Source organism: Cygnus atratus, chromosome 1 (assembly GCF_013377495.2).
Source record: "Cygnus atratus isolate AKBS03 ecotype Queensland, Australia chromosome 1, CAtr_DNAZoo_HiC_assembly, whole genome shotgun sequence".
In the NCBI taxonomy this organism is placed as follows: domain Eukaryota; kingdom Metazoa; phylum Chordata; class Aves; order Anseriformes; family Anatidae; genus Cygnus; species Cygnus atratus.
The window spans coordinates 57,144,302-57,164,734 of NC_066362.1; the positions used below are offsets into that span (position 1 = coordinate 57,144,302).

General features: G+C 39.6%; 1 protein-coding gene across 1 annotated transcript; it reads left to right on the plus strand.

The window, feature by feature from the left end:
• The first annotated feature begins 378 nt into the window (after nt 1-378).
• LOC126913226 (BPI fold-containing family C protein-like) lies at nt 379-18,280 on the plus strand. Its single transcript, XM_050709502.1, has 14 exons — nt 379-472; nt 2,786-2,897; nt 6,808-6,963; nt 7,675-7,738; nt 7,826-7,886; nt 9,419-9,510; nt 10,861-11,034; nt 12,235-12,288; nt 13,229-13,399; nt 13,989-14,056; nt 15,484-15,526; nt 16,526-16,589; nt 17,606-17,682; nt 18,203-18,280. The coding sequence occupies exons 1-14, from the start codon at nt 379-381 to the stop codon at nt 18,278-18,280; spliced, it is 1,308 nt and encodes a 435-aa protein (XP_050565459.1).
• Nucleotides 18,281-20,433: the final 2,153 nt, after the last annotated feature.

The window sequence follows — 20,433 nt, forward strand, 5'->3', positions numbered from 1 at the left end:
ACAGGCATGCTCCTCCTCAACAGCTATTGCTCTGACATATTCACTCTGCAGGAGGTAGGACATAGTAAAATAAACCAGCCAAAACATGGGTGGGAAAGCGTAGAGTAGAGGAGCAGAACCATGCAATTTCACCAATAGCTGATGCCTAGCAAAGTGCTATCCATTAATCAAAAATCTCTCTTTGCTCCCACATTCACGCTTTGTGCAGTAGACCACTGGCTAACCGTCCTGTGACTATCCACCCTTGTTCCAGTCTCTTTGAGGGAACAGTGATAGATAAAGATGTTTTGTGACTCATGGTATGCATCATTTACAGTCACATTTGCATCATAAATGTTGTTAACAGGTCCCTGTGACAAAGGTGAGAAGATGCTAAAGATGTGGTATTCTTTGCTGCTGTGTTTGCTGTTTTTACAACTGGAAGCTAATCCTGGTCTTAAAGTGAGGATTACTCAGAAAGGGCTGGACTATGGTACGTCTTGACATTGCCAAAAGTTAATTTAGGATGAATGTTCTGTGTACAGAATATAGTTCCTTAATAAAGGTGCAGTGTAGAAGCCAAGTCCTTAAATAGTGAAATAGAATAAATTCCTTCTGTCACGTCGCACCAGGAGCATCCTTTGTCTCTTCTCTCACTTATTCGCTTGCTTTTTGTGCACCCCAGGTGCAAATTTATCCTTGTATTGGTGATTACATTCTCCTACAGTCTGACGGTGTTTCTATTACACTCATACTGATCTACTCTCTTAGAACCAGAATGAGATGGTCATATTTCCTTTTGAAAAAGTGCCAATATCTTGATTGAAAGTGCAATATTTAATCGAAGATAATGAAGACATAATTGGAAAAAAAAAAAAAAAAAAGCTTGCTTGCAATTTTGGAACAGCCACATAACTGCATACTTTTACAGTCAATCCTCCATTTGGGGTGGGATAGCATCTGCATGTGTTGTTCTTTCGAAAAATCTTAACCGTCTGCTGTAATTCTGCCCCTTAACAGAGCATCAGCAAGCTTGTGCATGGTAGTCCTAATATCCACAAAATATTTTCCTAATTCTTTCTATTCAGGCTAGCTCTCACTATCTCACTTAAGACTTAGTCCATGGGTGTGGAGAGCACTTAGTACAATTTTGATTGTTTACAGAATTAGTGTTAATAACAAAGGTTAACAAGGTACAAATTCAACAAAGGCTGGGTCATGCTAGGGATTAATCGTTACTTATGTGCTGAACACCCTGACAGGTAGACAATGGACTTCTGAGATGAAAAGTAGAAGCTTGGGGTTAGGACTTCAAGATGAAAGCAAGGATCAGGTCCACTTCTTTCTCTGTATAAGCATTGTTTTTAAGGCTTTTGAGAAGTTGAGAAGTGCAGGGCAAACATCAGTCATCCAAAACAGAACTGATCTGTGTATCTTTTTATGACACACAGGTGAAAGCGCTTCCTAGGCATCTCTGATACCTTTAAAAATGAGGACTCAGCCTGGTAGTTTTTTAGTGTGAGCCCAGCAGTAGTTGTGACATTCAGGATGGCTTTTGAGTGCCAAAGGAATAGACCAACCCTGCATTAGTAGTTGGGGATAAGGACAGATGTTAACAGTGCCCCTCCCAAAGGTATTTCTCATATTTGCAAAGCATGGTACATATTTGCAAAGCATGACAATGCCTTTTCCCTTAACATGAGATTTGAGGGCTGAGGCAATAAATCCTGCCTGCTCACTCCTTACCTTCTTCCAGAACCTTTACAGATAATCCATCTGAGGTCACTGGCTGCTTTCATTTACAGTGGTAAGAGAACTTTGGGTTATTTCTGTCAGACAGAGTCAATTATTTTGCTTTGGAGGCAGAATTCCCAGGGAATCATTGTAAGTTATCATGGATCTCAATTATTTGCTTTTTTAATACACTGAAGTCTGGGAAAAAAGAAAAAAAAAAGTTTTTTGTTCAGCAACTGTGAGGCTCCAAAGCTAAAGAAACTCAAGTCAAAAATATGTTCTGAAAGCAGGACATCATTCAGTATTAAAATTTTAGTGGTGTCTTCATCAAAGTTGAGCAAAAAGGAAGAAGACACAATGAATTTGGGCTTTAAAGATGTAGTGTTTGTTGATGACATTCTACATGTGTTATCAATGCACAAACAGCATTGAAACATTCAGGAAAACAGGGATTCCTTTAAGTAAGGGAAGAAGGTAACAAAATAAATCAGAGATCTACAGCATGCTGTAAAATATGTACTCTGAAAGAAAAGGGAAGGAAACATTTAAAAGGGTTGGATTTAAACCTCAAACAATTTCCTCTGTACAAGCAACAATTCAGATAGTTCTCCATTTTACATACCAGCACTTCAGATGCGTATATTGGCACTTTTTATGAAAGCAAGGACTACATATGTAAGTCATCTTGCAAATACCTAACAAGCCTTTTTATTTAACAGATGTAAGATAATCTGAGATAAACGTGATGACCAAGTGTTTCCAAAGCTATTCACATTGTGTGTGAAGTGAAAGAAGTATAACAGTTTCAAAAAACAGATGGAAGTTCTGGAACACAAAATACAGGTCAAAATCATGTTGGGTTAAATTGTATGTGGGCTAATAGAAGCTAAAATGTGGATGTATAAGGGGTTGGAAGTAGGTCTAGGTAAGGGCTTAAGAACTGAAGGTTTTTAAGAACTGAACATTTTTAAGAACTATGTTAAAAGTGATTAAATTATTTATCAGTATATCTGGACCTTTGCATGCCAGAATCTGGCCTGCAAGGTATGTGCTTTCCTCTGTCCCCTTACAGGCAGGAAGATTGGGATGGAGCTCCTGAAGCAAGCAGTACTGAAAGAGACCTTCCCAGGCTGGAGTGGGCAGGAGAGTTTCTTAGCTATGAAGATCAACTATATGATTTCAAAGTAAGTGAAGGAAACACATCTCAAAGTGCAAAATTATAATGGTTCATCTAACTCTGCTCCCTCTGCCAAAACACTGATTTGTTTTAAAAGTACTTCCTCGTACCGTACTCAGAGATGAGCTTTAGAAAGCCTCTGAAAGAGCACTTCAGCTGTTTTATTAGTCGATTTGACTCAGATTTTGGGGCAAGACAGTTGTATGCATGGCTGTGACACAGCAGGTGAAATGGATGGGAGAGGGAAGAACTGGTATTATTAAACATCTGCTACTATGAAGGACATGTAGCAGTGAAAGGAGTTTGTTTCATGAGGAAAAAGCCATCAACAAAGGCTAGGATGAATATGTGTGCATGGGGATGATGCGTTTGAGCTGATGAGGCAGGAAGATGACTTCTACAGAATCTTTTGGGGTAGATTTACAACGGCTAAAATAGAATTTTGATTATGTAAGTCTCCACTTCTATTTCCTGCTGAGGAAAATCATTGTACTAGGAACAGCCAGTAGACTAACAGGTTTATGGAGCTTCCTACAACATCCCCAAATGAGGAAACTAATAGAAAAGCAGAGTTTTTTACAGCCTTCATTCCCATCTTCCAGTTTAAGCTTTTCCAATAGGCTGTAACCTGAAAAACTGTAACTTCTGATCCTTTAATACTACTTCTGAGTAAAGCTCTGCTGCCCAATAGTATTTTACTTTGTTTTCCTTATAAGTTACCCAGGGCAAGAAATAACAATCTGGGAGACTTCATGATTTTATGCTGGATAGGGCCTGCATCCTGTATCTATACTTAATATTTTGCTAATATTATAATATTCATTGTATTATATCATCCTTGAGACCTGAATCCTTGCCCATCCAAGAAAGCTGAGTTTGGACAGTCTGGAGAAGAAAGGACAATGGGGGGTAGTAGGATGTCTTACTGCATGTCTCCCACATCTGCTGGATGGTGGTTATAGAGGGTTTGGAGCCAGATTCTTCCTGGAAGTACCCAGTGAAACGATGACAGGCATCAAGAAAAACTCCAATTAGAAGTTAGAAAAAATGCTGGGGCGCACCACAACAAGAGCCCAGAGAGACTGAAGAATCTCTATCCTTGGAGATGTTCAAGACTCAAGTGGACAAAGCCCTGAGCTGGCCCATCTTGTAGCAGGGGTGTGATCCAGAAGATCTCCTAAGGTTCCTTCCAACCTAAACTATTATATGATCTTCAGAATCCAAACTCATTCTTCCAGCCAGATCTTTAAATCTTCCCAACAGACAGTCTGATTTTAGCTCACTGAAAACAGGTTATTAAAGGCAGCCTTACTGCTGCCCAAGATGTTATTGGAAAATTATGGTCATTTTAGCTAAAACTAGCTGGTACCTTCAGCCCCAGGGAAAGTAGATTAAAGGTAGTTGTTTCAGAGATCTCTGCCAGATACCAGGAAACAATGAGGAAAGTCAACTATGTGATAAAGTTGCAGCTGATATCTTTATGATGTTCAGCTTAATTCAGCACACCCATTGCAAGACAATATCCTTGAGTATCAGAAATATTTGTTTTCACGGGGAAATCTTTTATTTAGAAGTACTGAGCCACTACAGAGCCCTTTGCTGAGGCAAGGAAGGGGATATAGAAGGGGAAAGAGAAACTTTGATCTTCTTAAGCAAATGCAAATTCAGACAACCTGGGTTTATTTGTAGATGTAGCATATGGGTTTAACACACACTTATTTCCCCCAGCGAGCACATTTCCCCTTAAGGACTTTGTTTTTCTCCCAGGAGGAGGTTTTAGTTTTGGCCAGACATCCTTTTTCCCTGATCAGATATCAAGCATTCTTTTTCCAAGGATGCTACTCAGTATAAGGGTATAAGTATCTTTCCTAAACTTTCTGAGAAATACTGCAAAATTCTTCTACCAAAGCATAGACTTTGCCTGTAACAGCAGAAGAGTAGTAGTCCTTCTTAACCTTCTAACCTGCAATCTAATATCCCACGTTCTGTTTTTTGTAGACTCAGAATTGGTGCTGTAGATTTCCCAGAAACTGCTGCTTCCTTTATTCCTGGGATTGGCATTAGTCTATCCATGGCACATGCTTCTGCTACAATCAGTGCAGACTGGAGAATGGAAACGTGGCTGCTGTAAGTATTGTACAGTGCTTTGGGAGTGGGGGAGACAGTTCTGGGAGAGGATTACGAAGGTAATTCAGAAATTTAGTTACTAGTTTTAATTTTTTAAGTCAGATATGCTTTATCATTTAACAGCAGTCTGTTTAGATGAACTCAAGAAGGAAACATTCCCTGCTAACTAATATTTAGTTTCTTTGGTTGGTTAAGTATTCTACACCTAAGCGTGTCTCTTTGGAAGTCTCAAGTCAGACAACTGTTAGCATGCTCAGTTTGTCCAGACTGTATATGATACGAATATTCAGAACCACGGAGTTTGTGATGACAACGTTTGTTACTTTTTTGACTCTGTAGCCAATTATCCATTTGCTAGTACAGTGTATATTGTCTTCCAAAGTGTTCATATTATAAGGAGAGTACTGTCAAAATGCCAAACACTCAGAAGTTGGGAAATTATACAGTTCAGGTCACTGCGGAAAACTGACTTGGCTTCAGGTGCCTATGCAGTATGAGGTTGTCTTCGATTACATGATCATACACTGATTTTTCCACTTTTTTATCTCAGCATTTTTGCTATAGATTTTTAATATTCTAGATTTTCTCTTTTGTTTCTTTTTTCTTCTTCTTTCTTTCTTTCTTCTTTCTTTTTCTTTCTTTCTCTCTCTCTTTCTCTCTTTCTCTCTTTCTCTCTTTCTCTCTTTCTTTCTTTTCCTTCTTTTTGGAGAGGGAGAGCTAAAACATCTGGGATATCAGCAAAGGTTGCAAGGTGCTAATCTCTACAATTGGGGTTAATGGAGTAACTGATAACAGCAGTAGGCAACACTCTATTTGTGAGAGAGATAGTAGAGAAAGATGGATCACCAAGCTGAGTTTCACAGCGTGTCCTGATTTCAAAGCAGCACACAGCTTTGCATTTTTAGTTTTTAGTACTGGCAGCTGGAAACTGCTGTCACAGTGGCCCCAACCTGTCTGTTGTTCCTTCTGTCATACCAGCATTGTGAGGAAAAGGATACCGTGTTCAGCAGGGCAAATCAATTGTTCCCAAACACAAAGCCACCTCTCCTTCATGCTGAAGGGCGAGGACCTGGGCATAATCTAAAGGGACCCCAGAATTATAAAACTCTGAAGGCTTCACAAACTGCAATGGAGACAGGGAGCTGTCCCATGCAGGGTTTGGGGGAGGAGGTCAAAGCCAGCTTTGTTGGAGTGCAGGGTTGTGAAGGAGATTTCTTGCCTTTTTGAAGGGCAGAGAGAACACTCTATGCTCTCTGCTCAGTATGTTTTGTGCATAGCTGTAGATTTAGATAGATCCCAAATATGCCCCATTCTTCAGTCCTGCACATTGTTTTCAGCTTAGAATAAGAGGGTGCTGCTGAAAATAAGCTTTCCAAGGGAGACCCTTGACAACCCAGTCTTCCTGGGCTGTTTTACAGGGTCAAGAATTGGGTCTTATCCTAGATTCTTAGGTATCCCTGGGTTCCCAGATCTTACTGTTGCCCTCCTCTCTACAGTGTCCCAGAGCACTCTGCCAGTCACAAAATCTCCTGGCAGGCCCTTTGCTCCTGGAGGTCTGGAGCAGGGACTCTGCCTCAATGAATCATGTCCTGGAAACTCATGCATATAATCTGTTTTCAATGCAATGCATGTCCCTAATAGATGTTAATCCCTAAAAAAAAGCAGTCATTCTAGATGGTAGAAGCAAGAAGTCCTTTCAAAGCGGATTTATAGATAGTTTCTTAAATTATTGCCTTATAGAACGTGTTTCCCTGACTGATGGTTTTGTTTTGTTTTGTTTTTCTAAGCAGCAAAGACCAAGGAAGAATTACAGTGTCCATCTCAGGACTGTTTATTGCAGTTATCTTCAAAGTATCACGGGACAGCACAGGCCACTTGTCCATATTGCTACACAACTGCCAGCTGAGCATTAGTAGGGTAAAAGTCAAGTTAAATGGAGGATCTAGGTATGTACAGGAGAATTTCTAATTGCTGTGTGGGAAATAGTAGAGTTTGTCACATGAAACCACTTTCAGATTTTGACTTTTAGGGATCCAGTTGCAGGATACAATTATCAAAGGTTATCAAAATAGGTTTTTAAAGGTCTGTTTGCAAAAACAGGCTCCTTTGCTGAGTGTGTGAAGTGTGGTTAATCTACATTTCTCTGAGCATGTGCTAAAAATGAGCTGACTGGACATAATGCATATGAAAAAATTCAGCTTGAGTGTATTAAAGAGTACAAGATTGCAAATAGAAATATTCAGAAGGGGATCTAGATTGATCATGCATTGTTACAATCTGACCTACAATTTAAAAATAAAACTTTTTATTCCAAAATAAAATGTGGAGTAATGTTTATAGTTCTCGTTATTTTGATTTTCTAGAGAGCTTTATGTCGTACATAGAGAGAAAATGTGGCTAATTGTTATCATCAAGTTTACATGAATATTCTCAACTTGGCAGATTGCCTTCTAAATAGCTCCCATGAGACTGAGAACAACTAGCATTTTTCTGAGACTCACAAATTAATAAAAACAATTAATTGTACAGTCTACCAATATTGCTGTAATAGCATTTCATTAATCTAAATGATATTAATGTTCCAGTCTGGTAGATTTTATATTTCAAAGATTTCAATCCATGATAAAAAGTCTTTGTTTTTGTTTCCTTTTCTCCAGCTGGATAGCCAGCTTCCTGTCTGGTTATCTTGAGAAGCCCATTCAAAACAAATTGGATGAAAATGTAAGTTTCTAAAGATAATTTCAGCTAGTGAAGGGAGGATTTCAAATACAGACCTTACGTTACTGACGTCTCTCTCTTTTCATGTAGCTATGCCTAAACATCAAATACAAAATACAAATGATGGATGCACAGCTTAGAAAACATAAGGGTGAGTTGTTGAAAACAGGTTTTTAAGTAATTTTCACAGTGCTCAGTTTGTACCATTTTTGTTAGATGCCAAACCTTCCCTGTGTTTACCGTACAAAAAAGCAAAGGGATAAAAACAGAGCCATTTTTCTGTACCTTATCCTGTTCCAGACTCTTAGAAATCTCTTGCAAGAACCTTATATACAATGTTCAGGTTTCTTCTGTGCTCATAGCAGGTCACCTGTAATCCTTCTCAGTTTGTTCTAGCTGAACATGCCTAGATAGCTTAGATTTTCAAGCTGAACATTTTCACACTGATCCTTTATGCTCTTGGTACTGTGGCCATAAGAAAACCCGAGTAAGTAGTAACCCACTAAAAAGCTAATAAACATCCCATCCTGCACTGCAGTCCTGCAAGATCTTGCAAACTTATCATACCTTGTTTTAAACTTGTGTTCAGTGAGATAATAAAATGCTGCAGGATGACAGTGTCACCTTAAGCATATTTCTCTTCACATCAGTAACAATTCCTGTGTCACTCTTGTAGAGACATGGAGACAATAGATAAATATGTTCAAAAAGCATGTAGGATTTTCATGATTATAATCAATAAGTATCCCACAACTTTTCTTTCTTTTTTTTTTTCCAAGAGTAAGAATATTTAACTGTAGCTTTCACCAATTCAAATTTATGTAATTCTGCTGTTGTATAATTCATGTCAGATAATTTGTTTCTGCTCTTCAAAACATTTCAGTTTGCATTGTGGATATAGCTGTTATCAGCTCCATATTCGGAAGCAGTGTATGTAGAAATTGTTTTTTCCTACAATGGCTTATACCCACCATGTGCCAAGCACTGGCAAATATTACTGAAGATCACAGTCATCAAGAACATTATCTTTCACAGTTGTTACCCAAACACTTCAGGCTGTGCTGTCATATTGAGGAGTTAATAATCTCTGTGTGAATTCACCATTTCTCTTTAAAACCATCTGATCGTATTTGCGGTATGAACAGACCTACAATGCAATCAGAAACAGCAGTCAGTCTGAAGTTGCATGTGAGCACCTTTCAGAAAAAAGGTCTTCAATCATACTGTCTGACAAAGAGCACTCCATTGTTGTGAACAAACATCTCTTGTTTTCAACACTGATGTGCATAAAAATGTGCTAATGTCATCTTCCAAAGTATTTAGTACTATGTACTATTATTTCACTAACCATATAGAATTTTATTTCTTTTGTGCAAACAAATAACAAAAAAAGGAGACCCTGCCTAGGTATTTCTTTTACTGCATGGAAGCAGATTTCTGAGGGGTGTATTCAGTTGTGAAACAAGAGAACTATGCCTTAAACTGGAGGAATTGGTGACTTTCTCTGAGGGGATACGCTCCCTTTTTCCCTTAAAACATTTTTTTAAACTTTCTTCTTCCTTCTCCCACTGTTCTCCTTCTTCAGATTCATAATTTCTAGAACATCTTTGCCTTTAACTAAACAAAAGCTGTTTGTGATATTTTTGTAATAATGCTTTTTGTTTTTGTCCATTATTTTTCTAGTCTTAAGCCAGATAGATGCCTTTGCACAAATAGACTATTCCCTAGTTAGTTCTCCAGCAGTCTTGAAATCACACATTAACTTGGATTTGAAGGTAATTTGCCATTAATATTTCTGTGCTCTCTAAGACTGTTCTGATACTCTTTTGCATTGATTCATTTTCTTTCACTACAGTCTTACTCAGCCTCTCTGCTATTTAATTAGAAAAGCCATAAGACATTTGGACGTTTTGGGTAACAGCCATTTTAGAAACCAGATACAATTGTTTACTTAATAAAATAACTGCATTGGTTAATTAACCAAAGTTATTATTTAGAATTAAATTATTTCAGAGTTGGAACTTCTTCAGAGGTGCTTTATAATCAGTGATACATAATCCATGATGGCTACCAATGTGACTGCAATTCTGAGTATTTGTTTTGGGATGACTTAGGGTTTTGTTTATGTACAGTCACACCCCAAAAAAAGACTTTTCACAAAGAGTTCTTGAGCAGCACATAGCAGGTCCTTCTTCATTTATTTTTCACGTTCCCTAGCAAGAGAGATCCCAGCAACACCCATTTGTTCCAGCAGCTTCAATAATCACAGAATCACAGAATCATCTAGGTTGGAAGAGACCTCCCTGTTGCTCTCAAAACTGGCTTCCCTTTAGATAGATGTGCTAGAGTTACAGTTGAAACTCTCCCTCTGGTTATTCTGTTCAAACAACTGTTACCATCTTAAAAAAAAATAAAAATAATAATACTCTACAAATGGGGTATACACAGCTTAAGAGTACTAAGCAATTATTATTCAGCTGCTGTAGCTAGCTAGAACTTACAGGATAAGCTTTTTAAGCTGACACCCGTGATGAGATACCAGATGAGTCTTAGTCAGTTATTAATCAGGTAAGAAAGTTATTAGCCGTCAGTGTTCCTTGGATCAGGCTGATTCTTAATGTTTTTGAGTTGCTATCTTCCAACTCTCAACTCTCGTTTTAGAGCTAGGTGGTATAAAAAGGTTCCTTTGTGTCCCTCTCTTAAACTACTTCCAGTGCTTTTGGAGTGTGGGGAGGGGTTCCTGAAGATTTTAGCTGAATGTCACTCTTAGAATTAAGTTAACAAATATATCTTTGCAACAAGAGAGAGAAAACTCTATTCAAGAGGATTTTTGTTCTCTCTCATGGTAGCAGTTCAGAATATTCATCTGAATGCTCAAATTCAAATTTAGAAAGGGCGGAAGCCATATTTTTTCTGTGATTCCTGTGTTTTTCCAAAAGTACTTTCATTTGCTGATTTTCAGGGCATATAATCAACTCGCTTGCTTGCTTCAGGTTTTCTTTAATATCAAGTTTTTCTTCAGGTAAGAAGATGGAATAAGAATTCTTTCTGTTGAACCACTGCTAATGCATTCTGACAAATACAAATGTTTATAAGTAGAAATATTTGTTAATAACTCATTGCAGGGCACAGTTTATCCAGTAGGAAATCACACAGACCCTCCCTTTGTGCCAGCTCCATTTGGTCTCTCAAATCGTGGTGATTCCATGCTCTACCTGGGAGTCTCCAATTATTTTCTTAAGTCTGCTTCACTGGCTTACTACAGAGCAGGGGCCTTTAACATCACCATTTCCAAAGAGGTGAGTGTAATTTGCATGTAGCAGAATTACAAATATCAGGAGCATGGGTAGTCAGCAAAGGAGATTAATACATTGGGTTTGCCATTTCACACAGATCTGGGTCATGCTTCTACCACTTGTAAGAGTGATCCAGGACATTCATTCCATATTTCATCATTTTAGATAGTCAAAGCCTCCTTCAGACCTGGGTTTGCTGGCAGCTCTAGGCAAGGAGTGACAGATACAAATGTCACAGAGTCAGTGTGCAAGGGATGGCAGAAAGAACCAAAGAAAGCTTTTCTCTACATGAGATACAAATAGGAGAGGGAAACATAAAATAGGAAAAAGCGTACTTAAGCCACAGTCTGCTGCATAGAGGCCCACAACAAATGTATTGGCTGTGCTGAGAGCTAGAATAAACCCTCAGATTTAGCAGCAGAACAAGGCAAGAAGAAGGTACAAGGAAACTAACCTTTCAGTTGCAGGTGAAGAACGTATAAGACTTCTCCCAGAAATGCTGTTTCCACAGTGACAGTAGACTGAGATTCCATGAAGTTTTCCTAATTGAAACATTGCTAAGAAAGTCTTTATAAAAAGTGGTGACACAAATGGCACTGACAAACACTGTCATAGTGGTCAGCAGCTAAAGGGCAAATGAGATTTTTGAGTCCTGTCTCCAACAGATTCAGTATATTCCACCCAAGAAAGTCCCAAAGGCAGGAAGTAAGCAACATGCCATGTCTCTTCTTTCAAAGAATAATGTCTACTGACTATTTGGTCAGTGACCCAGAGACATGAGAAAGAAGTCCATGAGAAAGAAGTCTGTCACTCTTCTGTCCCGCAGAACACTGGCTTCCCTAAGAATGATGTTGGGGCAAGGAAATGCTACATTAAAACATGGTTTATTTAAAAACAAAGTAAACAGAGTATGTTTTTTCAAGGAAAACCTCATTTTCAAGCTCATATAATGGTGTCAGGTTGGAAATAAGGAGAAATTTCTTCTCATAAAGAGTAGTCAGACATTGGAACAGGTTGCCCAGGGAGGTGGTGGAGTCACCATCACTGGGAGTGTTTAAGTAAAGGTTGGACGTGGTGCCTGGGGACATGGTTAGTGGGTGACATTGGTAGTAGGGGGACGGTTGGACCAGATGATCTTGGAGGTCTTTTCCAACCCTAATGATTCTATGATTCTGTGACCTAATTTATTTAATTTGTTTACAGCTTGCTGCTACATTTAACCTAAATACAGCCATACTTAAAGATTTTGTTCCTGAGGTGGGTACTTCTGCTTGTACAGACCTTTTAAGAAAGAATGCTAGCTGATGTGTCCTGTGGATATCGTCTGTGTACTAGCTCATTTGCAAAAGTTTGGAGGAGATAAGGAAACTGAGCTGGTTTACGCGTAGTGGAAGATTCAAAAGTACATGTCTGGCCCCTCATAGCTCTATGTTCGTCTTAACTATGTCACACTACTCTGAAGTCATCCTCTGCCCCCATAAGTGCCAAATTTGCTCTCAGTCTCTGAAATAATTAACAAGAGTATGTAGTAGACATCTTCAGGGAAATCAGTCTCCTTTCCAGGCATCGCTGTTCTTGGCAGCCTGACTTCTCTACGTCAAGATATCTGCTGGCTGCTGGAGATTATATCCAATGGGAAGTAATGGTCATGAGGAGCACAGTTTATAAATGTGATGCAAGTCATTAAGATACTATGAGATGCTTTAACAACTCCTAACGCGGCAACATTTACTATGAATTTATGAAATTAGTCATCTATGGCACTGTAAACTAAAGTTCTTTCCTCTAGGAGTTTCTCTATTTTTCAGAAAATTGGCTGTTCTGGAACGCTACCTCTCTTCCAAATTCTTTATATTGGCTGGGTCGTTACTTTTTTATTTACATCAATCACTCATTTCTTTAACATGTGTTGCCAGTCCCCTCCGTCTGAAGTCGCTTAAATTATTTCTTCAGATATGTTCAATATTGGTGTGTCTAAAGCTTCATCATTTATGATCTCTGAAACTCAGAGTATATGCCATGCTAATTTAAACATTTAACTTGGTGTAATTGAAATGGAGTATTTTGAATCTAGTTTAATTAACTATATTGCTATATAACACCTGATTATGATGTAGCCACAGAAACTATAGTTTAAGAAAAGCCTAAGGTGCAGGAACTCCACATTCAATCTTTTCTTCTCTTTGAAACCCCACAGATTACTCTGCATTATGTAACAGCATGCCCAGTGCTTCTGAAACTGATGGCTACATCACCAGCTGTGGTCAGTTTGCAGGCAGACAGATGCAGCCTACAGATCTCTGGCTGTGTAGAAGTGTTTGCTGTTCTGCCAAATTCAACTTCCCAGCACATCTTTACAGGGAATCTAGTAAGTAGCATGAACTAGAAGATAACGTTCAGTGCTGGAGCTGAACAAATCACACAGGAATTTTCCAATTCCTTCACAAAAATGTATACTGTTCTGTTGCATTTCACGGGGAGGAAAGATGCACTACATATTGTAGAATTTAATATGCAGGTACAAGAAGCTATTTATGAAAGCTCTTCTTTCCATGTGGGGTGTTGAGTGATTATTCAAGAATAAATTTTACTATGTATAAGTGATTATCTGATTCCCAGTCTTCCTAATCTATTTGTTATAAAACAGTTCAGTGTGTCCCCATGACTCTCTTCATTAGGTTGAAAATGAACCAGTTATGTCAGCCATGCAGGAATTTAAATGATCCTAATGATAAGGAGGCAATCAGGGCAGTACTATCACTTCATTCAGACAATCCCTGTTGCTGTCAGAAACTGGCAAATTCACAAATGATTTCACTATCTACGCATACTGACTAAATAAAATGTTTAGACATTGTGTTTCCAATCACAAAAAGCAATTACATTTGCTCCTGTATCTAGGACAGTATCTGTCTGTGTATACAGTCACAGAACACTGTTTTGTTTCTCCCTTGCAGACAGCAAGTACCAGAGCTGATCTGACAATAACCAAACAGAAGCTGATAATCTCATTACTTCTGAAGAGGTAACTAAGGAAAATTCAGAAAGTAACATTAATGATCCCAACATTAGGACTCACCAGAACTTCATTGTGTCAGTCTGACAGTGTTTGTTTCACTGTAAGAAAAAGAACATTAATTACCTTCTTTCTCACAGGGGCTCTAAGATACTCTGACTGCTTAATCTATATCGTGCAGATGAAGTATAATAATACCGGGGAACAACTGTGTGTCTTGTGCAACATAATATTACCCCTTTCTCAAGGTTAAACACCCCTCAAGATGGCAATGTATTAGTTACCTTAAAGGCATCTGTTTAAGTCTGTGCTAATGCTGGAGAACGGGGTTCAGTAGTTTATTCTAAACCCTCTACATGTATTTCCCATGCCATGTCAGCATCATAAAAAGAACTGCCACCATGAAAACACTTTACAAGAGCACTACAGCCAGCTTTGTATGCCTTTACATGAGGGGAAGGGAAAAGTGAGACTACAAAGTAACCACACTTGCTGTTTTTGTGGTTATGTACAGTTACAGGTCTTCTCAGATGGCTTACAGTAAATTTTATTCACACTTCAAACTGGGCTATATTTTACAACTCCTTTCTCCCTAATGACACGGTTGTGTAGAAGCACAGACTCTCAAGCAAGTAGTCCCTACCTGTGTTTCTTCTTGGCAGTTCTGCACTCCACATTGGGGCAGAATTCCAGAATATATGATATTTTTTAACCTATTACATTTCCATTAAAGAAAAATGTAGGCAGCCTTTTCTTAGTTTTGATCACTGGGCCTTTTTAACAGGAAGAGGGGACTTGGAGTGATCAGTGCCTGTCATATGAGTTCAAGAAATAATGTTGCCACTCAGCCAGAGCTTTTGACATGAGATTGTGTTCTTCAATATGCTGTCTTTTTTTATGTGTTTGTTTTCCACAGAATTATGTTTACAACGACCTGAGGTTTATCGAAATCATAACAAACACTTGAGGAATGTGTAGTTCAGCCATTGCAGGAAGTAGTAATTCCAGAGAGATTTTTCTTCCCAAGTCTTGTAGTCACAGCCCAAGACTACACATGACTGTAGAAGGAGATTGGTATCAGAAAGATCCTAGTAATTCTACAACCAATTTGTAGTTGTGCCAGTTTTGATTAAATGCTGTTGGGAAACAATGAGTCTTTGGCAAAGTGAATTAGCGTGAAATCAGTAATTGTACAAATGAGATGTAAAAGGAAATGCAAATTCTCACTGCCTACTATACTTTTGCATTTTATTTCCGTACACACATTATGCAGCACTTAAAGACAAAAAAATTTTTTTTTTTTTTTTCTGGACTGCAAAGGTGTGTTTCTTCAAGACTGTTCACTTCAGATGGTCTTTCATCTTCAAGCAGTGGCTGTGCATAACTTGTGCCTTCATCCTTTCTCTCAGTTCTTTTCTTTTACTTCTTCCCCTTAGGCTCCAGTTCTCCCTGCTGAACGCTACTGTTGGCTTCTCTGAGGTAAGTTGATGGCTTCAGTGCCTAGGAAAGGTATCTGATCTCTTTAGAGATAAAAAGCAATTCAACAAAACTTGTTGCTGGAAAATTCTTGGTCTGACTTGGGTATCATCTGCCACTGCTCTTTCTGCTTTGAAATAGTATATTCTCTGCTTCTCTTTTTCTTTCCAGTAAGAGGAAATACCTCCTGGAGTGTTTTCTTTCTCATCAGAAGCACCAAATGTCGTTTATTACCATGTAATATTAGTTGAAACAAGGAGGCCTGGGGCTGCATGACCTAGCAAGCTAGTTGATTTTGCTTCTTTCTGTATCCAGCAACACAAAGGCAGGCATGGGGCTAGAACATCTTCTAGCTGTTTCTGTCAGCCAACCTGAATTTACAGATGAATTAAGAAGGCCTAGCAGTAGGAGTAAGTACAAAGTCAAGCTTAAGCTCAGTTTCAAGTATCTTGAATCACTTCAAACAATAAAAGGGGAGTAAAAAATAGGGGTTAAAAGAAACAGCAAGCCACTGGTTAGATCTTTCACCATAGACTGAGAAGTGGTCAGGGTGACTGCAGCAGCTCAGCCCAACCTACATCTTTAAGTGATGAGAGGAAAACACTAATCACGGTAGCTGAAGACAGAGCACCGGAACAGGGGCAGTTCTTGCCACACAGAACACAATTCAGTTCTGAGAACTGAGACTTGCAAGCTGAGATGAGGTTAAATGGATCATATTCTTACAGTTAAAGTTGATCCCAGATACTTTACATACAGAAAAAATATCACTTATGTTGCAAGAAATATGAACACCCCACCCCATTGCCTTGTAAATTTTGCATTGTCCAAATGCAACTTAAAACAAAAAAAAGTTATTTTTAACCTGAGATTTTCTTTGCCAGTTTCTGTTCTGATGTTCTTGCATGTTACTTCAGTTCTAACCCTCCATCTCCATCCTCAGGTTACAATCCCCTAGGCATCACACAATAATCACCAAATGTGTTTTCCCCCTTACTGCAGGTCTCACTGGTAAAGAATTTTCTGTCTTACGCTTTACGGAATGTAGTGATCCCAGTAATCAATGGTAAGGATCGTGGCCAGTTCCTGAGCACAGTTGGTGGGAAAGCAAGACTGAAACTGTGAAAGGGAGTGCCCAGTTTTAAAGAATGTTACGGGAGGTTTTTTGTCAGTTTGGCTAAATCTGGACTGGTCTGCTCTGTGCTGGACCCTCAATCACCTGAATCAGGCAAGGGCTGGAACAGAGTGAGTCTCAGCATCCTTCCGAATGCTGAGCCTGGGTTTCCTTCTCATTGAATGCAGTGCAGCAGCAGAGATGAGACATGCCTGAGTCTCATCCCCACAGAGTCAAGCCATGACCAGAGAAGGGCCCAGACTTGGGAAGCTCAGAATCACATCTGCATCCTGGGGCTACAGGATAGCATCAGGAACGTTAGGACTTCCCTCTGCCTTTGCACTCCCCTGCTGCCCTAGGCAGGACAAAGTAGAAAATGGGCTTAGTGGGATACAGACAGTGAAGGATGATGAAGAAGGAGGTAAAGGTGGAAAGAAACAGATTGAGGAGTACAGAAGGTGCCCATGGGGTAAACAGAACCAAAGAGACTGCTGAGGAAGGAGGTGAGATATTAATGAGGAGAAAGGAAGAATGGAAAGAAGAGACACAAAAGTCAGATGGCTGGAAAAGCATGTAGCAGTAAAGCTGGGACTTGATCCACGAAAGTAGGGATAAATGAGAATAAGAGGGACTGACAGGATTAAAGGATAAGGTAGAGAAGAAAGTGAAAGGAAGAGAGAATAAGTCAGAATGGGAAACAGCAGAAAACAAATCCCATGGGGCAGTTAATCTGGAAAGGAGTGGAGGCAGTCAGGTCCCATTGTCATACAGCTGAGAGATGTAAGAGTGCTACTTTTTCACAGGACTTTTTAAATTTTTAGGAAACACAAGTAACAGCTCCCTTGCAGAGGCACAGTGATGGCTGATTAAAGGGAAACTGTAAAACTAGTTTAGTTCCTACTGAAAGATGCTTCTGAAGTGTATTTTATTATTACCTAAAGATATATTTGTATTTGTCCTTTTCTAAGATAAACTAGGAAAAGGATTTCCTATTCCTAACTTCGCCCACACTACCCTGATTGGACCTGTAATAAAAATGAATCAGGTGAGAATCACAATTTCTTGTTCAAGAAAAATGCTTACTTTTCAGGTCTGTGAATTTGTGTGTATTGTCATGTTGGGTTTCTAAATGTAGTTAATAGTAAAGCTTTAGTGTAACTATACACTAGATTTAAAATCCAGACTTTGGATGCACCCCACTACCACCACCACCTTAGGGTGCTTTGGGTAATTGTAGGTTATAAAGGGTTCTCTAGCCCTTTGGGAAATGCCAGCAAAGTGAAAACACCACAGGGATAGCTCTGCTATCCCCAGTAGGTCTTAGGAGCTTTGAGTGCATGAGTTCTCTCTACTCTGCCCTTTCTGTAGTGCTAAGAGGCAATTTGGGGTTAGCATTACCCAGCCTTCTGGAGGGTTGTGTTAACTCACATTAGAGCCTGTTCATACACTGAGGTCAACTAAATTGCAGGAAGCATAAAGCTACCCTGCAGTGCTGAGGGGTTTACCGTGGAATCTACTAACCTTGAATATGTCCATCTGAAATTTACATGTTCTTCTTTCCTCAGGGTCATCTGTTGATTTTCACTGATGTTCACTACAAACATGAGGAAGGGGAAGATGAGGACCTTCACAGTCAATCCTAATGTCCCTTTACTTTCAAACAACAATAGAGAAAAATGAAGTCTTCCTTCTGTAGGCTTGTATGGAGTAGTTGCTATAAGATTAGAAGCATGGCTCTTGGTTACTATTTTTGATGTTTTGTTACTTTTCATGAACTGAATCTGTTGGTTTTTAGTATAGCAGGTGTAGCTGACTGTTATTGATATTTTAGAAAACTTGTTGCAGTATGATGGAAAGGAGTGACTGGTTCTTTTTACTAGTGCTATAAACACCAATGTTTATTAATTTCAGATACCAGTTGTTGCATTGTTCAACTTATCTCCATTAGTGTTAGCAAAACTTTATATAGAGTGAGACCTTATTCTTTGTAATATTTTCACAATGCATCCCTTTGTAACTGTATTCCATGAGTGGGAACAGATTATGAAATCCAGTGAATTATCATAGAACTACAGAATCATAATTTATGTTGGAAGTAACCTCCAGATCTAGTCCAGAGACCAGCTAAGAATAGGACTAGGTAGATCAAGTTGCTGAGGGCTATTTCCAGGTGAGTCTTAAATACCTCCAAGGACAGAGATTCCACAACCTCTCTGGGCAACCTGCTTTGCTATTTAACCCACCTCAGAGTAAATTTTTTCCTGATATCTAATCAGAATTCCCATGTTCCAATTTAGCTTCATTGCCTTTTGTCCCACCACCATGCACTTTCAAGAAGAGTCTGTCTCCGTCTTCTCTGTATCCTCACATCAGGAAATTGTAGACAACAAAAAGGTCATGCAGGCCTTCTCCCCAAGCTGAACAGACTTGGTCTTTCAGACTCTCCTAGTAGGTCATGTTCTCCAGCCCCCTAACCGTTTTCGTGACACCTGGTGGACTTGATCCAGGATGTCAATATCCTTCTTGTACTGGGGAGCCCAAAGTGGACACAGTACTTCAAACACAGTCTTGCAAGTGCCAAATAGAGAGTAAGGATCACTTACCTGGATCCTGCAGCTTTATGTTCAACTTGTTGTCCACTAAGACTCTGAGATCCTTTTCTGCAGAGCTGCTTTCTGAACAGCCCCAAGCCTCTACTGATGCAGGGCGTTACTCCCTTTACTCCCTCACAGATTCAAGACTTCATGCTTGCTCTTGTTGAACTTTATGTGGTTCCTGTCAGCCTACTTCTACAGCTCATCCAGCTTCCTCTGAATTGCAGCCCTGCTCTCCAGCTTATCAACTGCTCCCCCCAGTTTGGTGTTGAGCACAGACTTCCCAAGAACACACTCTGTCCCCTCATCTGGGTCATCAGTGAAGGCATTGGTCACAGTAGTGATTCCCGTGGGACATCCAGTGGTTGCCAGTCAATATTTGGACTTTGCTGATCACAACTCTTTGATTCTGGCAGTGCAGACAGTTTTCAACCTACCTTCTCTAGCCTGTATGTCAACAGTTTGGTGATGAGACTAATTGATACTGTTTGAAAGGCCTTAATGAAATCAAAGTAGACAACATCCACTGCCCTCCCCTCATCCACAGAACCACTCAGCTCATCTCAGGAAGTAGCGAGGTTGGTCCGACATGATCAGCCCCGACAGGGAATACCTGTGCAGGCTGTTTCCAGTTACCTTCATGTGCTTTAGAAATGGCTTCTAAGATATTTTGCTCCATGTCCTTTTCAGGGACTGAGGTGAGACTGACTGTCCTGTATTTCCCTGAAACATCCTTCTTGCCCTTCATGAAGACAAGTGTGATGTCTGCCTTTTTTCAGTCATGAGGAACTTCCGACTGCCATGACTTTTCAAAGGTGATAGAGAGCAGCTTCTTGCTGACAGCAGCTGTGCAGCACCTTTGGATGCATCCTGTCAGGTCCCATGGATTTGTGTATGGGACAACATAAATTCTGTCTTCCTCTACTGCAGATAATACCTCACTCCCACAGACTCTGCAAGGAGCCCAGGGACCTGGGAGTCCTCACAAAAGATCTTGCTAATGAAAATGGCTTTCTCTACATCTCTTGTCACCAGTCACTTGGCCCCCTGAGCAATGGGCCCACACTCATCTTAGCCTTCCTTTTGTTGTTGATGTATTTACAGAAACGTTTTTTGTTGCCCTTCACCTCTCACACTTGTTTCAGCTCCAAATGAGCTTTGGCTTTCCTGACTTCATTCCTACATGTGCAAGGAATGTCTTT

Excerpts from the sequence above, each read along its gene's own strand:
- LOC126913226 (XM_050709502.1), top strand. The coding sequence starts at position 379 with ATGTGGTATTCTTTGCTGCTGTGTTTGCTGTTTTTACAACTGGAAGCT. Across the intron at positions 16,590-17,605 it reads AGTGATCCCAGTAATCAATG|ATAAACTAGGAAAAGGATTT; the intron begins GTAAGGATCGTG and ends TCCTTTTCTAAG. Across the intron at positions 17,683-18,202 it reads CTGTAATAAAAATGAATCAG|GGTCATCTGTTGATTTTCAC; the intron begins GTGAGAATCACA and ends TTCTTTCCTCAG.